A 27,417-nucleotide genomic window follows, 5' to 3' on the forward strand; every position below is an offset into this window, starting at 1 on the left:
AGTTCCAATCCTTTTGAGTATTCAAGTCCTGTGTGTGTCCAAAAATTTTCTTGGTTTCACGAAAAGATTAGGCCCATTCACAGTTAACCAGTTATCTTGAAATTTTTCAAGAATTGCTTCCCCTTCACCACACTGGGCAGCTACAAAGGAAAGACATTGTAAGCTATTGCATCATTCAAAAGAAACTCTTCATTCTAAACAGTGACAGTATTGTTGCTTCCTTTAATATCACGTACACCAGACAGATCACACAGACAGCTACATACTGGACACCTTTCTAAAAACCTTGCTGGTCGTTAGTGAATCATCTTCCTCATACTTCAAATACAATGCATTAACTTAATTTCATTTCACATATCAAACAGGACATTTAAATATATTGCAATATATTATAGAAAATTGCAAAGCGCCATCATTTCTGTAAACGAGACTGACACCTGTTAACTCTTCTGTGCACATGAAGAGCAGTACCTAGTGCCACATTTTCTATACAATATAAAGCCTTCCCAGGTAGGGCAACTCATTTTAGTGCATTTCTGTACAGACTGTAAGCATACATGCAGATAGCCAACTATGCAGGGTTGGAAATACTTTTGTAAGCTGAAACTGGAAGATGTGGGGGGAATACTCTGAAATCACAGCAGAGCTCTTGTGGTTGATAATTTTGTAGCATAGATGAGGACTTGACTCTTCTGTCAATCTAGCAGATTCTTTAGGGACAGTTTCATGATAGGTATCTAGTATTGAATAAGTATAAGGAAATACTTTCATCAACTGGGACACAAATATTATGTGTCCTAACACATTCTAGGTTATGCACAGTCCAATGTTCACACAGTAACCTTCTCTCTAAAATACTTGAGAAAACCCAAAGCATTTTTATGCCACAGTATTATAACCAAGGATCAGTTACTTTATCCACCACTGTAGTGCTACCTGCTCTAAAAGAAAAAAAAAAAAGGCCTCATTTCCCAACAAGCATCAAGTTGGAAGCAGAGGTCAGTACCACTGCTAACCACAACACAAAGATCAGTGCTGCAATCCAGCCAGAAGATCTCTCTCTACAATGCTAGATGTCTGCAGTGTCAACAGCTGCCTGCAAGTCAGGGTAAGTCAGTGGAGCTGGGGTGCAGTTCCTCTGAACCACTCCAGGCAGGATGAGCAGGTTTGCATTCCTTGCTGTGCTGACTACCTACAGTGTCTTGCCCCAGTGCAGACATCAACACGCATCAGGCAAATCCCACCTTAATTCATGAAAAGTGCTACAGGATGCTCACTTATCCCTCTACATTTTAAAATGTTGTGTGAGTTGGTTTTGCAATGACTGTTCACTGAAAAGGTGCAGATGCTCTTCACCACAGAAAGAAAAAAAATCCCCAAGAACTACAATCATTAAACTTGGAAATACTGGCTATAACCCACTTGTGCTTCAAAATATCCCTTTTTAGAAGTGGGGGAAAAATGCAGAAATTTGAGTTATTGTGTGTTAGTAGCCATTAAGGGGATTTTTCACTTTCTGTTGGAATTTTTATTTCAAAATATTTTCCTACAGAATTTTAATACATCAGCAAACCTCAAGTAACTTGACTTGGTAAGTTTGTGTCATGCTTCTTGGTAAATCTAGTTTTCCTAGGATATCACAAGCTGGATAGCAAAATCAGACATAACCCAGCACTGTTCAGTGTAGAGAATTGAATCCTCTACTAGCCCTTTCCATCTTTCATTTACACCATCATTCCAGGTATTATAAACAATTCTTAAAAGTTTTACTGTTCTCTGGTCATTGATACTATCTCTCTATTACTACTAAATGCAAGCAAAATTGTTTTCAAAGAAAAAAATAAATTAAAGAAAATAGCTATATTTCATTGCACTCTACTTTTGTGCCTTCAGGTTAGGGCAGGGATATTTAACACTACAGAAGCTTAAAGATTATCTTCTCTCCTTGGGAGATATGAATACAGACAGGTATTGGACTCAGGTGGAGGATGCAAATCGGTACTACCATATTTACAGAAGCAAATACTGCCATCCAGCCTGAATACACAGTACTCCATTAAGTGCAAAAGGGAAAACACTCCCCAGCTTAAACCACAGCCTGGTTACTCAGCAGCCAGAGATCAGTCGTCAGTTACTGCTGTGCTCTCATTTCAGAGGAAAACGGAGGAGGAGAATGTCTGCATCTTTGGGCTTTCTGGCCTACGGGGACCGTGTACAGCCATGAATCACTTTGTATGGGATCCAGAAATCCTTTCTTTGCTCTGTAGAGGGGGAGTGGATTTGCCTGCCTCAAGCGTTTCTTGGAGAGCAAAAGAAAATCTGCTTTTGTTCAAGGTGAGCAAATCACCCATTAGAAAATTATTTCATGTCATGTGTGGACATTACATGAGTTTCCCTATAATCATAGTTACAGTCAGAAACTTTGAATTATGAATTGTAGTTCATAATATAATGAAAAAGCAGTTTTCAACATGGTACCAGACAAGGTTAAAAAACAGCATTTTTACTCATTTACTACAGTGTATTAGAGATAATACACTAAATTCTAATAATCAGGTACTAGGTATCTTTCCTGTTCTTTGCTTTCAAACAAAGAAGAGATTTCTATGTGCTAAAAAGGAGTGACTGTAAAAATTTACTCTTTCTGTCAGAGCAGAAGGAGTTAAACTTGTCTTGCTTATCAACTTCTAGAAAAGTAAATTCTGCAGGGCAGGCAAAAGTCAAAGCCTTCAAGCTTCTGCGTTTTCCCTTCTGTTCACTTCTTACAAGCCAGTACTGTTAGTTCATTCAAACCTCCAGGGGAATATAGGCCTGACTTTCTTTTTTCAGCACTAACTTTGGGGTCATTGAGAGGTGATACTGGGAAGACAGCACTGTTTAAGATGGAACTGCGCTCTTTCACTGCACTCGGAAGCGAGGGTGAAACGAAACATGCCACAAGCAGGACAATACTGTGATGGTGGATGTTGTCCCTGGTTGTAACATTGCTTTCCTTCTTTTAGATCTCTTCCCTCTCCATTCTGGCACAGGATTATGTTCTCTTTTTAGCTGAATTCCAGAGACAGCACAACTGGCATCATGAGAGCAGGCAGTCCCGGCAGAAACTGCAGATGAAGAGAAATGCACTAGCTTAGCTCTAAAGGAACTGATGCTCACAACTGAGTTGTGATTTAGTGGTCCCAACGAAGAATGAGAAACCAGCCAAGAGAGGTAAGATCTAAGCAAGATCAGAGTTTCTTTGTCTCAGTGTCAGTGACAATCACTGAAGCCTGGCTCATAATGAGCTCGAACCTAAGAGGTGAAGCTCCACAGAAATACAGAAAACATACCTCAGGTTCATCTAGACACAGTCCTTAACATGCAGGAAAATCAAGAAAGTCACATGGACACTCACTCCTGGGCAGATGTATTTTCTTTCCCCTTCCTTTCCCACTGCCAGTATAACTCAGTCCAAATGGTTTCCAAAACACCTTGCAGGTGTGCATAAATTATAAGAGTGAGCCAGGCTTGCAGGGGTGCACTGCTTACGAGCACAGAGGTGCTCAGAATCATAATAAATTAAGACACTTGCTGATGTGCTTAAGTTCAGGGAGTTTCCTGGATGTGACTGGTAGAATGAGAAGGTGCCATATCCTTTCCACCCACCGGGCCATTTCTGTTTCTCACAGTGACTGTACAGTGCCCACAGCATCCTAAGGGTGGCTGAGATGAATCTGGGCTAAACCACTGTTACAAGTAGATTGAGTTCCCACAGTCTTGACCACAAATGAAAGACAGAACTGACCACAGCACTTTCCAATGCTTCCCCTGTCAGTCCTGATGTGGGAGCCTTCTAGAAGGAGTTTGCCTCTCACCCAGTACATAATACAAATACACACATGCTGTAAACATGAAACAGACTGGTAATTAATGGATTCTGTTCAAATAGAAATAACAGTCAGACTATGGACAATAATGAATGCATACAACTTCTGTCTTCAGGCTGAACCCACCCAAATTTTCCTTATCCTTGAAAAGGCTTAAAATGTGCATGTAGCCCAACATGCTATGTGTAGGCTCTGCATCTCTCATTAGCTGATCCACAGCACATGGTTTAATTTAAATTTTATGTTCTGCAAAGAGATAATTTCCTCCTGAGCTGTAAATACTGGTATAGCCAGTGAAACACATGGACAGTCGAAAATTTCGCCCACTATGCATCAGCCACTGTCTCTGACCATTCTACTGAAAGACCTCCAATCCAACTATATTTAGTCTGATAAAAAATGTATTTCCTCTTCCTGTGTTTTTCAGACCAGATGTGCTAAGGCCTACCATTGTAGCTGAGTGTTATTTAATAGAACACTGCCAAAGTAGAAAATATCTCAGTTGTAATTAACTTGGATCTTTGTATTTTTCTCCATTTTTTAAAGACAGGATTCCTAGCTAACCTAAATAAGTCTCTGCTAACAAAAATGGAGATATTTATTTGGACAGGCTGCTTGGTTGTTTTGGGTTTTTGGGCTTTTTTTAAAGAAAATTAATTCTGGGTCAACTTCAAGGATTAAGGCAACTCCAGATTTGCTTGCTAGAGGCATATTCCCAAGGATTTGGTTTAATATTTTTGGAAACTTAAAAATAGCATGTTTTCTTTCTGGCTTTGTTCTTTCCTACTCAGCAAGCACAGATTTTTGACTCTGTATTCCCAAGAGAACTTGAAGCTAGCTTGAGTCTTTCTTGTATCTGCTGGCATCTATGACAGCACACTACTACTATCATCTACACTATTACCAGACAAATGAGAATCCCTCCCAACCCCATGCTGAAAAGGCCAGATCTTGATCTCTCTTGTACCACCTCACATGCAGAGTCATAATCACTCCTGTGAAATATGCTGACAATGGGGTTTGCTTCTGCCCCACTCCAAAGTTAAATTGAGGGATGCTTAATGATTCCTCTGTAGCAATGTTGGCCACTTTGTGTCTCACCAACTCTTGAGCCTTGGAAGCCAAGGAATAGTTTCATCATCAAATTCATGACATACACCATAAGCTATTCATAAGCTATTGCCTTTTTCGCTCCAATAGTCTTAAAACAGTCAGAAGAGGTCACCCAGTAAATGGCTTTCATATGAAACATCCTCCTGCAGCTCAGGAAGCTTATTCAATCTCTGAGCAGAAGGGCAGCTACAAGAGTCTAGAGAGGAAGGTCTGGGAGGTTAACTATTTTTTGTGAGACACTACTCTGTTTCTTACTCTAGCCTGGGCTTCACGCACATTAAGATATGAAAACCAGATCTAACATGGACTCCTCTGCTTCAGAAAATCATGACTAAAAGGGCTTTCCTGGTTTTTTTTGACAGTTATCACAGTCCAGAAGAAAGACTAATTCTAAAATTCTAGAATAGGTTCTTGAAGATGGGGAGACACTAGGTCCCATTTTCTCTGCGCTAATCTGTCCTCATTGGTCATCAGATGCAGAAGCCTACAGAGAAGATGCTGACAGATGTGCAAAAGGAGATAGCTAGTATCCATTCCATTAGTGCCAATGTAAAAGCAGACAATGTTGGTGACAGCAGCACCAACTCATCACCATCTTTTGACATCTAAATATAAAGTAACTTATCCCTAAAAATGCAGGCTGGCAGTAGCAAGAATACAAACTACTCTTCCTCAGAGTACCAGTTCTCTTGGATGCCAAACATCTGTCTTAATTAATTTGTGTGAATTTGGCCCATTGTTTTAAGTTGCTAATTCAAACTGCACTATGACTTCATGGTATTGAGACCAAATAGCCTTTTTTTTTTTTTTTTCTATTTTATATACACTTATTTAAGATGGGAATGTTTTATATCAGATTAAACTATTCTGGAGTTCAGTTCAGGTAGATCAGACCACCTCCAGAAATAAGTATGTTCACCCAGCAGTCCTAGGAGCAATCAACACAGTGGTGAGTCCAACAGTTAGGATGTTTTACAGTTAAACCCACACACAAATCACTTGACTGGGCTACCACTGAAGAACAATTCAACACTAACGTGTAATTACTAAGCATCTAAAAGCCACATAACTTCATTTTGTTTGTGAATTAAACACCATGTCATTGCCACAACTTACTTGAAAACCTTTCTTACTAGCACCAAAAGATGCTTTTCATCTCTGTATCTGTGTATTCTTACAAACCCCTAAGCAACTCTGAACAACTTTTAGGCAGTTTTTGTCTTATGTTAACCTTAAAACTCTGTGTCAGATTTCAAGAAATTACTCTGTTTTGCTAGAAATATACCACTTTTGCTATTTCCAACAAAGGAAAGAATGCACAAGGTAGAAGTGAGTGTTACTATTAACTGCAACAAGTCTGTCAGGCATTTAAATTAGACTGATGTGGGATATACTGATTAACTGTCACAGAGAGCATCTTCTAGCATCAGACTCATTCAGTTAGCTCATAATTATCAACAAGGAACATTTCAGTCCAAGTTCTGTAAACCCAAACCACTCCGAAGATATGCAAAAGGTGCAGACATCACCTTATTTTCTTAAACCAATCAATCCTCACCCCTAGGTTCATTGGTTCCTTTTGTCACACTTTTCCCCTTCTGTTTTCAACGCTTTCCTTAAGAAATAAACCCAGGCCTTGAAACCTTTCAGATGAAGGGATGTTTGCAAAAAGACATCTAATATTTTTGTTTTCCTCCTTCACAAGCAGGCAATGTTCTCTTACAGCAACAACAAAAAAAAAGTCTGTGGTTTTTTGGAATTAAACAACATAAGGCAATTAAATATTGAGAAGCAGTCACGTGTATGATGAACATGAACCCTCCCATCGGTAGTGTGGAAAAGGAGGAGCTGAACTTGATCTGACTTGTAACCCCCTGTCCCAGGACAGGCCCGAGGATGTTCATCTCTTGTAGCAACAAAGCAAACAGTTCTTGCCTGCACAGGTAGCATCTTGCCTATGCACTCTTAGGTGGGAGGAAGATGCTAAGCAGCTGCTTGCTAAACTGAAGGCCATGAAAAATCATGTGGCTCTTCACCATAACATCAAACCTAATTCATAGGGTTTTGGTCCCCAAATTCCAAATTGTACATCAGTCAGTTTTTGAAAGTTTACGTTTAACATGTCTGGGGGGTTCCCAAGTATCACTATCATCTGTTTCTTCCTCATCCTCCTGATCATCGAGCATTTCCTCTTCCTCCTCATTCTCATCAAACAGCTCTATTCCAAGTTCTAATCTTCTTTGCCTTTCTGCAAACCATTCTCTGACCTGCTCATATCCCATGTGAGATTTGGCTACCAGTTCATCAAGGTCTTGCTCATTAAGGAATTTGTGCTTCATATAATAGTCCTTCAGGATTGCTGTTCCAGTTTTAAATTTTATGACAGACACACCTCTGTCCCAGCAATTTAACCTCTTGCTTCCCCGAGGCCTCCCCCGAGGCCTCCCTCTCCCCCTTCCTTTTGGTCTTCCTCTCCCTCTCTTCCTTGCAAAGCCTTGGCCATTCAGACTGTTTGCATTGGCACTCTGGTAATAGTAATACCATTTCAATCCACCATTTTTCCAGGCGTACCGAGTATCTCCAAACCAGCTCACAATTTCTGATCTTGGAAGCCCAGTTTCTTCTGCCAGCTTGTTGTATTCTTGTGGAGATGGCCACTGAGTACGGACAAAAGAACTTTTGAGCATGTGCAACTGTTCTGGTGATTTTTTGCCTATTTTGCTTGAAGTGGAACACCCTGATTTTGTTCCTGCTGCTCCATCTCCCACAGATGTTTCTCCAGTCTCCTCTTTTGAGCTGCCAGCATTGCTTTCATTCATGTCAGCTCCCTCTTCCTTCAAGACATTTGATTTCCTTTTTTCTGTAAACCAGGCATCAATCTCTCTCCTGGTCAGTTTTGTTTGGGCTCTTAACCTATTCATCTCTTCCTCAGTAAGGACAGGGTTATTAAGAAAACTTGCTTGGAGGACTTGCAGCTGTTCAGAAGTCTTTTCTTTGAATTTCTGTGGGCTGAAATCAGGAAAAGTACCCCAAGATGATTTGCTCTGTGTAGTGACTCCTGTTGGAGATTCATTCATTTCATCACTTGAATCAATAACAATGGTGGCACATGAATCACTATTGAGATGAATCCCATGATTATTCTTTGAGTTTCTCTGATTGTAGCGTGTATCACTGAACCATTTTTTGATTTCTCCTTTAGTGAGGCCTGTTATTTTCATAAGCCTAACAATTTCTGAGTCTTGCGGAAACTGGTTTTTAAGGTAGCTGACTTTCAATTCTGCCAGTTGTTCCTTAGTTTTTTTTGCTCGGATGCCAAAGGAGTCAGGATTCATTAGTGTGGATTCATTTTTGATAGGCTGAGGGGCTGGAATGGCAGCTACTTGTTTGGTTTCTGCAATAGGCTGAGCACTGTGAATCTGACTCTTCTGTAACTGTGTTTGGCTTGGGACTCCTGCTACAGTCAAAGCTATCGGAGCTGTTACTGGTAATGTATTTGTACCTGCAACTTGAGTGAGAACAAGTCCTGGCTGACCAACTATTTGGCATGTCTGTAAAATTGAAGGTAAACCATTGCTAGCGGCCGAAATGTGTGCTGGAATAACGGTAATTGTCTGTGGCACAGTATGCACTGTGCCATTAAATTGTTTCCTCCTTGCTTCCTCCACCTCCTCTGGTGTCCAACTCACTCCGTGTTTCAGACGCTGGGCAGAAAACCATATTTTAATCTGTTCTTCTGTGTACTTAGCTTGAGAGGAAAGAACAGTGATTTCTGACATGGTTGGATATGGGAATTTGTTGTAGGTGTTAAGCAAAAGAGGATTGTTATCCAAAGCAGTGTTATAGGCTGGAATGCTATTTACAGGTATTAGTACTTTCGGAATCAGGTTTGAGTTCTGTGGAGCTGTAACAGCTGTTATAACCTGTGCCACCCCAGGCTGAAGCACTGGTGCCGGGTTCACTACTGCACCAGCCACATCTGCTGCACTGCAAACAACTGAATGGCTTGGTTTTGACTCAGAAACTGCCGGTGGGGGGTTTTCTACTACTTCTTCTGAGTTTGGCTCATTTTCAGTTCCCTTTTCTTCACCAGGAATGTCATCAACTACACTGTGGAAAACAGCAATACGTTTAGCCTCGGTTTTGTTTTTCATCATTTTCATGATAGGAGTTTTGCTAATGGAGATCCCTGATGAGGGGACCTCAGAAGAGTCAGCCTGTCCAGCATTTTCTTCTCTAACAAAACTCCCATCAAAAGTGAGATCATTTACTGTCTGTTCAAAGATTGTCTGGTTATTTCGTTTCACCATAGTCAATTTAAAATTTTCCTCTCCAGGGTGGTGCTTCAAATTATGTTCTGAGAGGGCATCATATCTTTTGGTAAGGAAATTACATTCTAAACAAACATAGGATGAATTTAATACTACGTTGGGGTGTTCTGAATCCACATGGAAAGTAAACATATTGAGATCTGGAGTCTGAAAAGTACAGTATTTACACTCATAACCACCTTCTACTTTATTTGCGTTTTTCTTATTGTCTGAATCCACATACTCATGAACATCCTCATCACTTGTGACACTCTCTGCTGTAGGGTTATCTGCTGGCGTGAGCACAGGTGGTCCTTCCTCCAGGTCTGATACCATTTCTAGATCTGGATCCTGCTCATTGGCTAAGACCATGCAGGGTGTTGTTGATTTTCGTTTACTTGCCATGACTGTTATAACTGGTCAGATACAGACTTAGCTTCAAGCTCTTCTTGATTAATAATAGTAATAATAATAATAATAATGGCTTTCGGTACTTCAAGTCAGTTCTTGTAAAGTCTCAACATTTATCCCATTAGCAGCTTTTCTTTCGTAGTGCAATCAGATTAAAAATAGTTGAGGATGAGATGTTGAGACACACTGTTTTAAAGTCCACATCCACCACCTGTAGTAAAGAAGAGACAGTGGAATTAGTTTAATTTAAATAATAACTTCTATTTTGCTACATATTATGGTTTAAAGTAATTCAGTCCTTTGGGGCTTAGTGTGCCACTGCTAATCCCCTGAAACCAGCAGACCCATTCCAAGAAGAGATAGTTGAAACTAGGGTAAGAAAGGCAAAATCTAATCCACTTAGTACAGGCTGAAATTTGTTTCAGCTCATGTTAATACAGTGACAGACCTAAACAACAGAATGGTGTAAACCAGGCAACTTTCCGACTGTTTCCCTTGCTTCAGAAGCCTTTTTCTTGGCACAGGGCTGAGGTCAGTCTTGCCATTGGACTGTTTTGCCTAAGCTACAACAACTTCTCTTGACTGTTCTGTGAGCTCAGGTCCTTCCTATCACTAACTTGAGCCCAGTACAACATCTCCACTACTGGCTCTGTCATGGCTTTCATGTCAGAGGCTGTGACGTGTCCCAGAAAAGGCAGGTTTAGAGTATTTTTCTATTGCATTATATATGCAAGCACAATCATGTGCAAGGCCTTTCTTCCACCTCTGAAAACAGGCAAAACAATGTCTTTTTAAGGCACTCTGACAGACAAAAAACAACTATCCCTTTTTCCTAGCTTCCCAAATGTCATTCTTCTATTGAAGACCAATCCCAAACCAATAAAAGTTGATTGCTAGCACGTTGCAATTAACTAAAATCTGTTTTCATGCCTCTATGCATTAACAAAGACATGACTGATTATGTAAACTGTAACAGAGAGAGAAAAAGCATTAAAGATTGATATCCGAAGCAGAAGCCATTGCTTCACATTTTTCCTTTAGGCAAAAGACAGAAGTGTTCATCCACAGTTGCCACTCCCTGCTGCTCTCTCTGTAAGCTCTGTTTTGGAAGCTGTGTGTCACCTTACTGCTTCATAAATATCCTCCTTAAATGTTTTTAACAGTCACCCTCTGCACTACATCTGTGACTATATTCCAAGTGCAGAGCCTCACATGATAGGCTTTTTATACCAAGGATATGGTTACATGGCATTAAGGACACTGAAAATGCTCAATAAATCTTGGGTAATCATCATTCCAGGATGACGATTATTTAATGGTACTGGAGAAGAAAGATATCCTTCTTCCACAAGTTAAGAGTGGCAGTCTGTAAAACTGAGCACAGAAGTGCAAAAGATATTTATCTTCATGTATGTACAAAGTACCTATTGCAGGCCACCTCATTTCTCTTTGCAGTGAGAGAACCATGAAGCAAAGCTAAATAGATCCATTTGTCTCAGTGTTCTGAGGGACAAGAGGTAGAGCATTATTAACTGTGCTGCTTCTCTGTGGGGCTGGAAGGCTCTTGACAAAAGGGAAGACAACTGCCAAGACAACGTTGAGCAGTGCTCTGGGGGAAGAGCTGGGTGGTATTACCTAATGTTTCTACGATTTTGAGTAAAATTTCAGAAATGCCAGAAATGCCTATTTAAAAAGCAACTTAACAGCTAGTTTTGCTGACTGAAGTTGCATTTTGAGAAATGATTGTGGTAGTCTGCAGTGCCTCATTCCTAGCACAGCACATAGGATTTATACACAGGGCAGTCTGGGTGAGCTTAGGTGCCTGCCAAGGGTCCCATTCTGGGATGGCCCGGAGCACAAGTGAAAGCAACATTTGATCTGACATGAGGTATTGAAGCATGCTGAAGGCAAGGCTGGAGATAAAGAATAAAATGAGAAACTTGTTCAACAAATCAATAAATGTTCTCCAGTCTCCTCATGTACCCAATAGTGCTCACAGTGCCTGTAAGCCAACAGGTGTACGGGCAATTGCAGCACCTGCAGGCTTTTAGCTAAATCTGTATCATATCTCTGCTGTGCTTTGTTTTTGCTTAAGTTGCATAGGCAGATTATCACATCCCTCTTCTATTTACCAAGATAGCAACACATTTCTTTGATGCAGGTCTCAGAAAAAGAAAGCTGCATCTATGCTCTTCTGACTACACTGTGTAAAATGTTGTGGTTTTTTTTTTTAAAGGATGTTGTGATGTCAAAACCCTGTTTAATTCATGGCTATGAAGATTTTACTGACAGCATTCAGTAAAATCTCAACAAAGTGAGATGCCTGCAACCCTTCCCAGCCTTCTCTACTCTACAGACTTTACAGAAAGCTCCATTCCCTCCTCCCTGGAGCAAATGTGATTATTCCACCTGTAGCACCCTGCTTGACATGTTCTCACAATTTTAGCAGGGGATTATGAAAACTCACAGTTACATAGTTTAGCCAACCAATTATGCATCATCCTTGGAATCTTTATTTCCTTTAAAATACCTCTCCTGTTCTGCGTACAGGAGTGTGAGGGACCCTGCCACATACCTAGACTTCAGTAAGGTCTGCAACTTTCTGTACCAGTAGGCCAATGACAAAAAATGAAATAACAGTGTGGTTTTGCAAAGTCCACCCTTCTAAGAACCTTGTTACAATTCTCCAGGTTCTTACAGACTGTTTTTTACTAAGTTCTCCCTGTATTGAGCTGGGAATGAAGATCCCTTTAACTGACTTGTGATTCACTATGTGTTCTCCTATGCTCAAGAATTTCCCTTGGTTAAGACTGGGTCGTCTTGTGCCCAGTCTTGTGCTTGCCTGTTGTGTCTCAAGGCCACTGGGACCACCCTCATATTCCACAAATTCCTGAAGGTCATCACTAATGGTTCAGAGAATGCTTTTGCTTGTCCCTTACATACCTTAAGGTCAAATATGTGACAAAATATTTTGAAAAATGTTCTCTTTTTATCCCTCCTTATGAATATTGACATTGTACTGTGCAATTTGGTTTGCAATTAAATAATCCAGATGTTTATTTTATGTCAAAGGCAGCATTTTTTTAATAAAGGAATCTGAATAAAAACTTACAATTATTTACACTGCAATCCCCTTCTGTAATATCACCTCAGATTTTCATAGAATTGACATTCCTAGCAAATCAGCCCACGAAACAGATGTTTTTCTAGGAACATAATATAGATGTTTTTCTAGGAACATGGTATGCAAGTGCAGGCATACATTTTGAAAGTCCAGAATCTGATATTTTATCTTTCAGCAGGCAATTTCTCAGGACACTGTTCTTCAGAAACATAAACAGATAACAATCCCAATTAATTAATAATTATATTAAGACAGATTCATTCCAGAGTGGAATTCAACGTTTAAAGTTGTCTTTATAGCAAATTTGGATGAAGACTTACACAAATATTTTCTAAATGGAGGCAGAAACCTTCTTCCCATCTGATTACAGTTTGAGAAGAAAAAGACATAGATTTGACCACAGAAGACACACATGAAAGAACCTGCTTCCAGAAAATTTTTTTTACTCATTTTGTCCGTCCCTCCTCCAAACAGGAGTAGCTGATGCAGCAAGAAAAATAAATGAGTTTACAGAAAACCTTCACTGTGTGTTGAGGGTGTATGCTTTCTGAAAAGGCATTGCTCCCTGCTTGCTGTATGACACTTCCATTCAGTGTGCAGGAAAAGCATGCCAAAAAAATCCAACCCCATGTAATGTGATTTTAAGACTATGCAGAGAATGGCTCAGGAGAAGATGGAGCAATAGAACCTGCTTCTAACTTTTAAATCCACCTAGATTACAAATTGCCTATGACTTCACACAGAAAATGCTGCCTTCTTATAACCCATGACAATAAGCAGCTGTTGATCCTTTGTTTAGCCTCCTTCTACTACCATTTATTCAGGGTAGATGTGTCTATGTTAGAAACTACTCTGCAGAGCTCAGTGTAGGCTAATACACTGATCTGTGCTGCCTCTCAGTGAGAAGTCTGAAGGACTTTGTTGCAGTGCCATTTTCTTCAGTTGTTCATTATCTTCAAAGTTCAGAAAGCCTTACCGCTTATGACTCTAAAATAAAGCCATATCTCAGTTAATCCTGTGATATTCACAGGATTGATTCCTCTTTTAAAATAAGGTCTGGTACTACTAATCTAACATGGAAGTGAAACTTGTCAAACTGATTTCAGCAGAAGTCCTCATGTATTACAAAGATAAGGCCCACTTAGGGTCCTTGCTGCATTAGGACTGGTAATGAGGGAGGCAAGTACCAAAAGGCTACTGTAGTGCCCACACAGAGATCCAGGCTGTGCCAAAGCCAGACCCGTGATTGAGCACTGGAAAGCTGACAAAAAGCCCAGCAGAGGCTGAAGGGAGCCTGCCACAGGACATGTGACTGGGCTTTCTCAGTTACTTCCTCTCAGTGCTGGTTTTAATGGGTAACAAAACAGTTCCATCAAAGTAAATGTCAGAATTTCACGCCAGAAGTGACCGCTAAATAACCTACATTATCTTTCTCTATTGCACAATATGCTCCAGGTACCTCTGTGGAGAGCACAGTAACTTGTCCCCCTGCTTTTGATACAGAAAGCCTTAACCAGGTTTTGTATCTGATCATATAAAGCTAATGACCAAACATCTCAAGTACTTAAAAACCAGGGCTGCACTGACCAAGAGGTACCTTTAGCATGAATGCTGCCTGTCTCTGTTCCTCAGTCACACACACAGGTATTTTCTGTGTCATACAGACACCTTGGCAGCTACACTCACATAGGCAGACCTTTATTTTATTGACTCTGAAGTGTCCAATTCAAACTGTGAGCACTCAGTACATTTAAGAGTACAGACATCTCTGCATGACTATATTTGAAATGCTTATCATACCAAATAAAATGGCAGCAGTCGGGGAATTTTTTTTTGCCTTGCATAGTTACAGCTCTATTTTGTTTTAATTGCTGTGCTATTGCATACAAAACAGAAAAGATGAAGAAATAAATTACTAACATGAAGAGAAATTTTAATGTGTTCTGCATTGAATAAACATTTAATTCAACCCTCCAAATGTTTCATGTTTGCTTTAAAAAAATTAGAACAGTAAGAAATTATTAATGTTAAAAACTGTTTATCAAAAAAGTTTCTCCTTAAAACACCAAAACAAAAGGTTTCATTATCATTGGATTTCCTTCTTTAAAATGAAACAATCTGGCACACATATGACTTTACAAAATGCTCCTTTCAACTACATTCTGCATTGTTTTTTTTTTTCTTCCAGATGAAAAATTTCTAGAGACATTAATTTTCCCAGGCCCTAGTCCAGTACAAGACCTTCCTTCAACTTCCTGGAGTTCACGTCCCTCAACACCTCTCAGCTTCTCCAGAGACCCAAGCTGCAGTCCTACAGATGGTCTCCTCGCTAGAGAGCCCAGCCCATTCCCGAGTCATCGCTGATGCTGAGCAGGAACCCCCACGATTTTGAGGTGACACAGCCCAGCACAGATTGTCTCGCTCTCCTCTCCCCCTCCTCCACCGATTCCAACAAACCGTATGAGCCCTCATCACACTGGAAACCAGATTTCACACTGGCTGCTTTCTGCTTTCATTTGTGTTTGGCTGTCACCACTCAAAATGGTACTTCTCAACAGCAAATAAGAGTATTAGTAGCACTCTACCCTTGAAAAATAGAACTGGGTCTTCAGGGCTTACAGCTCCCAATACTTTTATACCTTCTGCTAGGCCAGTGGCATTAGCAGAAGCCCAAGGAGCAGCAGCAGGTTAAGGACTACCCTGATGGATGACAATAGAAGAACCTAGATAGACAGAGAAGGAGAATCCAGAAGAATCCATTAAACACAGGTGGTTTAAGGCAGTCTGCAGAGGTGCACAAGAGGCATAAAAGCATGATCAAGAGCAGGTGATAAAACATCCTGAAAAAAGGTAGTGATACATTATGACTCATAATTCTGCTTTTTTTTTTTTTTTTTTTTACAGTGGAATGCATTTCTCTGACCTCAAGGCCAGATCCTTGCCAAATTTCAAGTTCCTGTGTCAAATCCCTTAGGCACAGAGCTGGTCAGAAAAAGAAAGGTAATACAGCTTTTACATGGAGATTGCCTCTCTTCCTCTCCTTGGTTCCCTCCTCACTCTGTTAATTTTACTCTTGAACCAGCCAATGTTTCCCCAAAACTCAATGAATAGAGAATAAAAGCACCCTCAAGACAGAAACAATGTGAGAAATTCTCATTTCAACTATCATAAATAACTGAAAACAGGGACTTGGAGTGAACTGACCAGGTGACATTAATACACACAGCTACATGCTCCACACATGCACACAGACTTGCATACACCAGAACACAGATCCATAATTTAAATAACTTGTAAAGGACCCCAAAATACTTGAAACAAATGTATAAACACAGTGTTTGTATGAACCAGTGTTTTATGAATGCGGAAAAAGCAAGGACTTACCAATTGAAACTTTAAGAGTTTCAATTGGAAAGCAACAAAGATCAATTCTGCTGCATGGACCCACCTTATCCCATGTCAAGGTGAAGACAATAAGGCACAGTTTCAAGGTTTCAGCTGCTCTTTAGAATCTCCTCCACCACTTGGTCCAGTCTTTCACATTTGAGCTTTCACTCAAATGTGTTTGCTCAGAACCTTTCCTGTGTGCCTTGCTCTACCCCATGTCCTCCTTAAAGCCTCCTCCAGCCTTGAAGGTCTGCTTCTGCTTTGTGAGAAGGCCAAGGAGTGCAGAGTGCATAAAAAGTCCTTTATGTTAAATAGCACATGATTTGCATCTCCACTTTGGATGCAATTTAAGAAATTTACTTCAGATCTGGTATTTTCTAAGGTTCTTTTTAAGGTGCTCCAGAATGTTCCAGTGTCATGTAGCAGCTTTACAATTGTAAACTGAATCACATAAGAACAGACACAACAAAGAATTGACCTAGTCCCTACTGGCAGATTCCTCCATTGTGGAAAAATGCAGAAGAATTTTATGTTCATGCTTACAAGTATGGCTGATCTTATAGAAGTTCTCCATGATGCTATCGTATGACGTGATCCAAACAATGCTGGTCATGGAACAGCATATTCACAAGTCAAAATACAACATGTAAGTTCCCCTCACTGTATTCAGAGTACTTGGTCTAAGTGCAAATATTCCCACTGCAGCACTAAATTACTGCTAGGACCAGGGTGAGACTATCAAGCTCACTCAGACTTGTCTTTCCTTGCAACACAAACATACTGCTGCACACCACTTTAGGGGCATAGTGATGATGGAGGCAACAGCACTTCAGTACTGGTGAGGAATTGTAACCACTTGTCTGGAGAGTTTGTAAAAATTTGCTTGGGTATTTTACTGAATTTCCATCCTTGCAAGTTTTCAAAATTTGATAAGACCCTGAACAACCCTATCTACCATCACAGGTAACTTTGCTTTGAGCAGGAGGCTGAACTAGACGATCTTCAAATGTTCCTTCTACTCTAATGCTTTTCCTCAGGATTTTGAGATGTTCAAGCATATAACAAAGACAAAAGAGGATAGTCCAAGCTGCCTGCATAAACATCTCTGCAGGTCTCAATTCTCTAGTAAAATACCACTGTGTACCAAGTTAACCTTTGTGAAAAGCAAAGCATTTGTATTTGCAACAGTGACGTGACTCCACGCCCCTGCTGAGTACTGTACTGCACTCCTTAGGTACTCCTGCTGATTTCTGTGGGAGATAATGTCTTCTTCCATGTGTGACAAGACCAATTCCCTCACCCCCCACCCCATGCCCCCATCATTCATCCACAGAGTGGATAAACATTGCTTACTGCCTATCAGCCCAGTGACAAAAAAGGCAAAAGACGGGACTACAGAGGCTTTCAAGTACGACATGTGGATTAGAAAGATAAATCTGAAATACAGTCCCTGCAGAAGTCTGAGAGATGCCTGTGTATCCAAGTTACCAGGGGGTAATTAAGAATCCTGAAGAGTCAGCAGATCAGAACAAGCATCTCAGCCCATGGCACAGGGAACAGATCTGCAGGTACAGCATTTCACAGGCTCCACTTCACAGGCACTGCTGGATCTGGCGCCCAGCAGTCCCACGCTGCTCCCAGCTCACCTGAACAAAGGATGCAATGCAACAGCAAAGAATCAACAAGTCTTTCACCAGGCTGGCTCCCTGTTCTACTGTTTCCCAGGCTAATGCCCTAAACTTTGACTGTGAACCTGACCTCTGCAACTCACTCTGTGCCAGACACATGACCCCTCTCGTCACTGCTCAGAGGCCCAGAGTACAATCCCAGTTTGGGAGCCACTGGCTGAGGAAAGCTGGAGGCTGCACCTTTTGCCCTGCTCTGCTGGAGCTGCCTGTCATGTGAGCCACTCCTGCAGGAGAAACACAAACCTCCGATGTTCAGTCCTGGCAGGGAAGTACGAGAGCAGATCACCGAAAACACACTGCCCTCTTTCACTTTGTGTCTCTCAAGTATGATTGTGGAAAATTAGCACAACATGATTTAAGTGGAAAATATGGAGTTAACTAAAACACTGTACTTTAATAGCTGTGAAGCTGCTTTTTTCTTTTTTGCATTAAACACCATAAGAAAAATTGATTAGTTCTGTTTTAAAAAATATAGATAGCTTAAAGCTGCATAAATATCCTAGGGTCAAAATCGTACTCTCACTGATTTAAATGAGAATGAGGAGTAGAATTTTTAAAGGAACGTGCTGATAAAAACACATGTAAGAGGTAACAGAAAAGCCCAAAAACATTACACAGCACAAAACAGCATAACAATTGGGGGGGGAAGGAAGACGAGAATCAGTATTATATTTAAACCATCTATTATTTAGACTGTAAGTTTTAAACAGAAAGATTTTGTTAATTTACATTAATGTTTCAAGAACACACTGAACACATTCTCTCATAGGAGAAACACCTATCTTATATACTGACATTAAACCAGAGATAATCATTAAGAGCACCAATTACTGTTGGAAGTTCTGTTCCAATTGTGAACAGCTAAGCTTTTATTAATGGAATAAAAGGACTTTAAAAAAAAAAAAATCAGTATTATAATGGATAGTTTTAGTTCATGGCATTATTGTTTTACTTAACGAAGTTGGAAATTCTCAGTAGAAACACTGAATTATTGGCAGTTAACAATTAACCTTGCATGCAGAAATTCACTTTGTAGACATCTGCACTGAGTAGATGAAGGCAGAAATTACTTCCTGTTTGACAGAAGCTCCTGCCCCAAACTTTAAAAAGCAGGACGGCTTTTCTTCTGTGTAAGATCTCCAATTCAGGCTTAAGGATAAACTCTGCCAGGGATAAAATCTTAACAGACACGGATACGTCATCATAGAAACAAAAAATGTACTCTGCAGAGTATTAAGGAAGTATCATAATTTGTCTCACAAATCAGTAGGCTTAAAAAAAAAGTCATGTTTGAATAAATGTACTCTTAGATATGCTACATATTTACAGTAGCTTAATAATACAGACATGTTAGGCCATTTAGGTGCATTTTAAGTTAAATTTTAATTTCTAATCAAATGTAGTTAGACATAAATTTGGATAAGCAGGAACTAATCATTAACTGAAAAACAAGATGTGCATAATTCCTAGTTTTCTAGGAAAATGAGAAGTAAAAATGAATAATCTGAGTGTATGTTGAGATAAAGTAACAATCCCCTGATACAATTTATCCCTTTACAAAAAAAAAACACTGCAAACTACTACAATATCAAACAATGAGAAAGAATCACTTGTCATTTACAAAAGTTATCAAAAGCATAAATTTAACTCAAGATTAGGAGAATTCATTTATATCAGGGTTTCCTATGTTCACATTCAAGCTATGATCAAATCACCTATTTCCATTATTCCAGGTTCCATATATTAGGACTGGTTTTGAATTAATGCACTAGTTAAATGATATCTAGGGGAGACAGGGAAATACAAAGACTTATCAGGAGAGGTAAGACGAACATGTCTGGTATCATTATTAAATAAACCAAATCAGAAGAGCCCAGGATATGACTGGGGTGTGGTACTCAAAAGAAAATGTTTATAAGAGTGTCCAAGTTTAGCATAGAAAATAGGCAGGCCTGGAAACCCCATGGGAATAAGATGCATCTGTTGTTGTAAGCAGGCCCAGCAAAATGTTACTGGTTCACTAGCCTGGGGCAAGCTTTTTCTTTTTTTCCTTCTTTTCCTTTTTTGACAGCCAAGTACAATATTAGCTTGCTATTTTTTTTTTTTTTTTTTTTTTTTTTTGTCATCGTCAAGCTGAGGCTGGGTGAGAATATTTTGTGTCTAGACTAATAAATGTTTGTAAGGATTTTGCAAGACTGGTTTATGGGAATAGAATCCTCTTTTTGTTTCTCTGCTGGAAAAAGCAGCATTAAAAACAAATGAGCACCATCATGCATTTGTTTTAAATTGCATATTAGAGCACTGCTATTTTGTGTGCAATCAATACATAATTTGGAAGAACGATGCTTTTAAAATTCAAAGCTATCCCTGAGCAGCTAAGGTTCTCTTGGAAACTGAAGGAGGAGTCTGAAATTATTGTTCTTTTGTTTGCATCCCCCAGTGGGAAAGGCAGCACACAACTAGAAACCACTGTGCTTTGAGGCTGCACGAATCATTAAGAATAAAGATCAATTCCCCCTCCATTTAAACATTAGATATTAAAACTGAATCTAGGACAAAGATAAGCTAAACAGACTCCTTTTCAAGCTGTTATTGGGTTAAGTATAATATCAAAGGGATTACATAAATCTTGTAACTCTCTCTACAGAAATTTAAAAAAGATACTTTTATTTTGCAAAAGACAGCCTGTCTAGACCCCAATTACAAGCATCAACTTAATCAGTGGAAATTAGTGGGATATGCAAAGGCCAAAACCTACATTTTCTTTTTAATATTTGTTTCGGAGGGCGGGGTATCTCAAGATGAAATGGCTGACTGAGCTTTTTATTTCATTGCTTTGGGTGGAAATGACTGTATCTTTCCACACAAAGTAGTGCTGAAGAAGCTGCTCTGGTGCAAAGCAATTTTCAGTCCTAACCCTCCAGTGAGCTCTCACCCTCAGCCTCTCTCTCTCTCTCGCCAGCTCTCTGCAGCAACAGGGTTTAAATGTTGCCTGGTGAAGAAGAGGGCTCCTGTTCAGTAATTCACAGATAGTAATTACTATCTGTAATTGAGCATTACATCTGGAAATAGGATATTCACTCATATAAAGCACCATATATCTGCAAATTCTGAACTTAGAACTACCTTGTGCCCATATGCATCTGGCTTAAACTGCAGTCAAAGTATTTCCCACTCTTTGTCAGTGTGTGTGACATCAGAGTATGCTGCTCACATGGTCATCATCCATGCAAATATTAATATACTGGAAAGCTTTCAAAACAAAGGAATCTGAATTTCAGTGTACACAGTGATGTAAAACTTCTCCCTCTCTTGACTTTATGTACTATGATTAATACATCTTTCTAAGGATGTGTGCTTGTGATTATTTCTTTACTATGTGTAGAAAGAGTAAACTTATTTTTCATTATTACTATTCTTTTCTCCTATCTCCTCCCTCCTTTCCTCCTAAGAAACAAACAGCTGATATTACCAAGGTATATCTCCCTTGGAGGAACCCACGAAATAAGAGTTTAAAAAAAAAAAAAAAAAAGTAAGGCTACTTGTCAAGAATCAGAATTAAAATGAATGGTTTTGGATTCATAAAACACTCAAAAGTTGTAGGCATCTCGCTAAAAACCTCACCAAACGTAGTTTCTTCCATGCTAAATTACTGCTTTTAATGCAATACAAAAATGAGTTCTCTATTCACCAACAAATTCCTCCAACAAATTTAAGTAAAATGTTTTAAGAAGCCAATTTGAAAAAACACTCATAAGCTACAAGTAGTGAAGCTGTGTGTGTTTACATCATATTTAAGCAGATACCTACAATGCCAGCAGGGATCTTGTATGGGCATCAATTCCTCAAACTGAAACGTGAACAAAAAACCCAAATTCACATGACACTCTAGGTGTGGTGAGCCTTTTGTCAGACCAGACCACCCTGAGAAGTTTGGAGGACAGAGAGCCATTAAGTATTCAACACAGCAAACAAGGCTGAACATTGTGTGGTGCTGAACACTCCAAAAATTCCACTGTATCTACAAATGCATTTTACCTTGCTGAAAATCCTGCCGAGAAACAGAAACTCCTGAGCTTTCAAGCCTGTTCCATCTAACTCATTTGGCAACTGCTGCCAAGTGCCCAGCTCCTCCTGATACAACTTGGATTTGCAGAGCACTCTGAGCTCCCACTGATTTGCTGAAGGTATCTGATCCATGTATAAAAAGCATCTTTCTACTTTGAAGGTATTCTAAAGATTGACTAGGATTCTGGAGTTTTTGAGGAAGCACACAGCTGTAACTAACATTTTACTTCCAGTCTTCTACAGTCAGGTAGTTACTAACTGTTCTTTCCTGACTCCTACCCCACTGTTTCCCTTTACTCTTTTTTGATCATACAACATTCCTGGATCTCAACTCACCTAATTACCAAGGCAAAGCCTTAAACCCATGCACAGAGCCAGTAAGAGAGTTTTAAAATCAACAGCATTTTGACATACAAACCAAGTCTTTCCATTATAACACAGGGAGGAAAGTAATCACATTAGTATTGTATTTTGAGTATGTTAATCTATTTCATAGCTTTAAAGAAGGCAAGCTTAGAGACCTCTACCAAGATTGTCTTGGACTATACAAACATGCATTTCCATCTATGAAATTCTTAGCATTTTTCTAAGCTAAGCCAATTTTAAATAATCACAGTCCTAACCTGTAACCAGCAATTCAAGCCCTAACATCTCTATGATTACCCAATTCACAGAATTCATTGTGAGCTAACAGCTATTTTCCATCTAATAAATATGGTTCGAAGATGCTTTGAAGATTCAGAGTGCTGAACATGTGGAGCTTTTACCATAACCATTAGAAAGTTCAAAAGCTCATTTCTGTCCTTCTGTTGGGTGAGGTGAATTTGGCGCTCACAGAACGACGCTGGCTTTGCCAAGCAGCGAGGGCTGGCGTTACACGTGCCCCATTATAGAGTTCTGTCTGCCCACTCGTTAAACAAAACTGTCAGCCTTCAAGCCTTGCTTGAGCAGTGGTTTCAAATTGTGGGTCCCCTCAAAGCATGTGAAGTTCCTCCAAATCCTAGTGAGACCATTAGACAAGGAAGGTGAGCAGCATTCTGCAAAACGGCACCAGAGAAAGCCAAGTTACACGGAGTGAACCTAGAATACCAAAAACGCTTTCTTAAATGGTTCCAAACATGATGTGGAACCTGTTCTTTTGAAGTAGAATATTTAAAGTTCCTTTAGACCTGTCAGGCACAAGCAGAGGTTATGCTAAAGAATGTTTGCAACATTAAGCTCTTTGCTGCCTTTTAGATCTTTCAAGAAGTGCAAACAGCAGCATATTGAAAGTTTTTTACAATTTTTCCTGAAGGTTCTCCAATCATGCTACATCTGTTCCTCCTTTAGTTGTCACCAATTTTCCTGCCTTCTGCACTTTAGCATGACAATGTGTCTTATAATTTTAATGGTATAATAAATGTAGGCTACATTCTGCCCCTTTAGATTATACTCTTTTACACTGAATTGTACTGAACTCTAACATTTACAATGATCTCAAAGATCTTAAGAATAAAAGAGTGGCACACACCTTCTAACACGTGACAATAGGTGACTTTTGCTCAATTTGAGCTGATCTCTGAAGCTGATTTGAAAGAATCCACTGATAGTATAGGCACTGTTCTAAGAAATACATTACAGTTCACTCAACTCTGAAGGATATGAAAAAGACCTGAGCGGACCCCCTGAAGTTCTGTCCAGTTCCTTGACAGAAACACCACAGAACTGGAAATGAACCATCAGTGAAAGTGGTGCAAGCCATAGAATTATGAAATACCATCTGCTTGGTACAGGATAAGGAAATGTATCATTTCGGTGGCTTCCACCTCCACAGAAAAGGAAAGAACTGTTTATGCAGCAAAATGGTTTGACTATTTGGGAAAGTCCTCAACTAGCGATGAAAATTAAAAAAAAAAAAAAAAAAAAAAAGAGAAAAGAGAAAAAAGAGAAAAGAGAAAAAAGGTTAATCAGAATAAAAGAATTCAGTAAACTTGAATTAATGGAACTAATAATGCTGAAAACATAAGCAGTCACATCCCTTTAATGCCTAATCTGACAATATTAGAAACTTAAATAATAACAGAAAATTGTATTCTTAGAGGTGTATATTCTACAAAGGTGACACTGCTGACAGGTAGTGGGGATCCACACAAGTAGAATGCTACACTCACTATTGCTGCCTATTTAGGAAATAGGAAGCAAACAAAAGGGAAAATGGGACTAAACTGAAAATTGCATCACTTGTTTACAAGTCCCTGACAACTCAGAAGCAAACCATCTTGGACATTTATGGATCAATGACCCTGCATTTAAAGCACAAGGAGAGGGAATATTGACCATTTATACATAGAAGAGAACAGCATGTCCATGCACTCAGCTAAAAACGTTCTGAACGCTCCCTCACGCCATGACCCCAAAACTGTTATCACACAGGATTTTAGCACAATGGTAATTCTGAAAATTTTACAGAAAGCTCAGGATTCATAAAAATTAGAAGCATCAAGCACTGAATTTGATACTATGAAATCTTTACTAGTCCTCAGCTTGACTGGTAAAGAGAAACTGATCACCAAAATAAACATTAGCCATAGCTTAGCTGCAAGTGATTGTGCCTCGGTTGTATTTATTATTCACAAACAGAAAAAAACACGGTTTATGTATTTGGTTCTTTAAAAGTTCAAGCTTCATAAAGCTGCAAAAAATCCTGAACTCGGACTTAAGGAAAGAATCTGACTTCAAAGATGAACGGCTGTTTTTCAAATAAGACTCTTCTAAAGTTACATACAAACAAATGGGTCACCAATCGCAACTAGATAAGAAAGTTAACCCAAAATTTAAACCTTTCTCTCAGACTACATATAAACAAATGGTGGGAAACCTGGGGGAAAATCTCAGCGATAGTAACTGAAATGCTACAGACGGCCCAGTGGAGCAAAAGATACAAGAAACAGCCTTCTGGGTACATTAGGAACAAAAGGAACCCTAGCAATATTACAAAGTCCATTATTTGAAAGAAATTGTTCAGTGTGGAGCATCTACAAAAGGGAGAACTGTTCAACACACAGCTCTAAATCTCCAATGGTAAGTATTGTGACAAACTTTGTGATAAATAGTGTCTATTCATGCAATAAACAACAGTTATAAACAACAGCAGTTTAGGGTAGATATCAGGACACTGGATCCAGCTAAAGCACTCACATCAAGAGAGGTGTTGCAAGAGAGGAAATAATCCAGAACAGAGCCGTAAGAAGCATTAGGAAAGTAGAAAAGTAAGCCTCACAAAGGAAAGCTCAAAGTACTACCTTTTCCCAAGTCAAGTTTGGAGACAGTCATAGTAAACATACATATTATCCAAATATGATAGCAGAGGGTTTTTCAGTCTAGCCAAGATACAACAACCAAGAGCGTAAATTTAAAAGCAAATAATTTCAGTTATACAAAATGGCATCTATTTCTAATCCACTCAGGGGAATTCATTTAACACCACCAGTGGAACTGACTGCCTTGCTGACAATGTTTAAAGGAAGTAACAAAAGGGCTTCTAATCATGCATTTTTACTCCAAGGGGTCTTAATTTAGAGCAGTCCTCTAGTCAACATCACACAGGTTGTTTTAAACAGGGTTTCTGTAAGTACTCAGAAGCTTTCTTTTTTTTTTTGGCGTGAAATCCTTCTGAATAAAAACAAAAAAAAAGCAGACTGCTGGTAAAAACCAACAGCACAGCTTTTAAAATTCCCCTCTCGTTCCTACATTTGAGGGAATACTTGTTTTCATGTACCAAGTTTCATAACAAAATCCACTTTTTATTTACACAATGTTTGTAAGCACTTTGAAATGCTCCATATACTCTATGTCTTATTTTAAAAATAAGTGGCACCTATGCCAGCTTGCAGACCAAGACATCTCAGCCTTTGCTATTTTACTTGACACTTTGTACACAGTAAACTTCCCCATCTTTCCTTTAACTACTTAACCTACCAAGCAGCTCAAAAATAAAGTCCAAGTACCTACCAGGTAACATTCACTACTGCAGATACTGAGCCCTTTCAGAGATCCAGAACTGTCTCCATTACATGGTTTATTGAAGTTGGTGCTGGTTTCCAGTGCTGCACATCCTGATACAGGGGAGAGCTGAGCATCAGAACGCACCCCAAAACCCAGGCACCCCCAGAGGAGTAAACCAGACATCTTCCCCAACTTTTGCCTGCACACACTGTACTGTTCTTTCACGCTCGCCCCCGCACCGCAACGCCACGGGATGCAGGATAACTCTGGAGCCAGAACTTTATGGCTCGCTGCCTGCCGTCAGTCTTGTCAGTCCGTCCGTCCGCCTGAACGCCAGCGGTGACAGCGGGCAGGAACTCGTCGGCTCCTCTGGGCGCTTCGGGATTGAACTTCTAGATTCTCCGTTCTGACCGAAGAGTCAGACGGATTTTCCTCCGCCCTGAGGCGAGCAAAGCCCCGTGAAGGCTCCCGGCATGGGGCGGAGGAAGGAAGAAAGGGGAGAGAAGCACGATCTCGGAGGGGTTTGACCCCACTGCGTGCCGGGTCGGGGGCAGGGGGGCACGCACAGTCCGCTTGCAAGGGATGCCACGGCTCTGCCTCCCCGAGCCCGTCTGGAGCCCGCCGCCCCCGACGGGCGATGACCCCCGGCCGCGGGGGCAGCGCCGCCGCCAGACAATGGGGAGGCGGGCGGGGCGCGGCCGCCCCACCGCGCCCACCCTGCGGGCGCAGTCCCCGTCGGGCCCGGCCCGCCCGCCCCCGCTGGCCGGGAGCCGCCCCCGCCCCGGGGAGGCAGCGCTGTCCCGTCCCTACCGGAGGAGCTCCCGGCCGCTCCCGGGGGAAGCGGGGGCGGGCGCAGGGCGCGTCTCCCCGGGCAGCGGGGTCGCCCTCCCGCCTCCCGGCGCCGAGAGCCGCCCTCAGCGAGTCCCTACCTGCCGGCGCCGCTCCGCCTCGCCCCCTCAGCCCGCGCCGCCGCCCGCCCGCCGCCTGCGCTCACGGCCGCGCCGCCATCTTGCGCTTCACAAACTACTGCACTTCTTTCGGGGCGGGGGGGCGGCGGATGGGCCGGGAGCTCCCAACGCCGCGGCCGCCCGCGCCCTCGCCTCGCTCCGCGGCGCCCACTCGCATCCTCCCGGCGCGGCGCTGCCCCGAGGCGGGAGCGCGGCAAGCGCGGACAGCGCGGCCGCTGCCTCAGCCGCCCTGGCAGCGAGCGGGGGCGGAGCCGCTCCCGCCGCCCCGCCCGTCAGGCGGCGGACACCGGGCGCGGGGGCTGCCCCGGCACCGCAGCGCCGCAGCCCGGGGCACCGGCGGCTTTTCGGCTGCCCGGGGAGGAGCGGGGGTGGCAGGGTCGGAGCTCCCGGGCGGCAGCCGCGGCCCCGCAGCCGCTCCTCCGCTGGCAAACTTCGGCTCCGCGCTCGGCCCCCCCGCTTCGCCCGGGCCGGGTTGCGGGGATAGCGTCGCTCCCAGCC

At 41.2% G+C, this 27,417-nt stretch overlaps 1 protein-coding gene and 1 long non-coding RNA gene across 4 annotated transcripts; one reads left to right on the forward strand and one right to left on the reverse strand.

The window, feature by feature from the left end:
- ZHX1 (zinc fingers and homeoboxes 1) lies at positions 1 to 27,170 on the reverse strand. Of its 3 annotated transcripts, XM_058830421.1 has the most exons (4): positions 26,881 to 27,170; positions 25,958 to 26,061; positions 6,538 to 9,911; positions 1 to 140 (listed from the first exon to the last, which is right to left on the reverse strand). In XM_058830421.1, exon 3 carries the CDS (start codon positions 9,692 to 9,694, stop codon positions 7,070 to 7,072), a length of 2,625 nt encoding a protein of 874 aa, XP_058686404.1. In that variant the 5' UTR covers positions 9,695 to 9,911; positions 25,958 to 26,061; positions 26,881 to 27,170; the 3' UTR covers positions 1 to 140; positions 6,538 to 7,069. The 3 variants fall into 3 exon arrangements, with proteins under 3 accessions (XP_058686404.1, XP_058686406.1, XP_058686407.1); XM_058830423.1 differs by lacking the exon at positions 25,958 to 26,061; XM_058830424.1 differs by lacking the exons at positions 25,958 to 26,061; positions 26,881 to 27,170 and adding an exon at positions 17,700 to 17,876.
- LOC131575252 (uncharacterized) lies at positions 134 to 16,100 on the forward strand. The gene is made up of 3 exons (XR_009276743.1): positions 134 to 2,334; positions 15,013 to 15,217; positions 15,729 to 16,100. It is a non-coding gene; the product is annotated as an uncharacterized LOC131575252 (long non-coding RNA).
- Positions 27,171 to 27,417: the final 247 nt, after the last annotated feature.

The sequence above is a fragment of the Poecile atricapillus genome, chromosome 2 (assembly GCF_030490865.1).
Source record: "Poecile atricapillus isolate bPoeAtr1 chromosome 2, bPoeAtr1.hap1, whole genome shotgun sequence".
Lineage (NCBI taxonomy): Eukaryota > Metazoa > Chordata > Aves > Passeriformes > Paridae > Poecile > Poecile atricapillus.

Coding starts and splice junctions, on each gene's coding strand:
- ZHX1 (XM_058830423.1), bottom strand. CDS start 9,694: ATGGCAAGTAAACGAAAATCAACAACACCCTGCATGGTCTTAGCCAAT.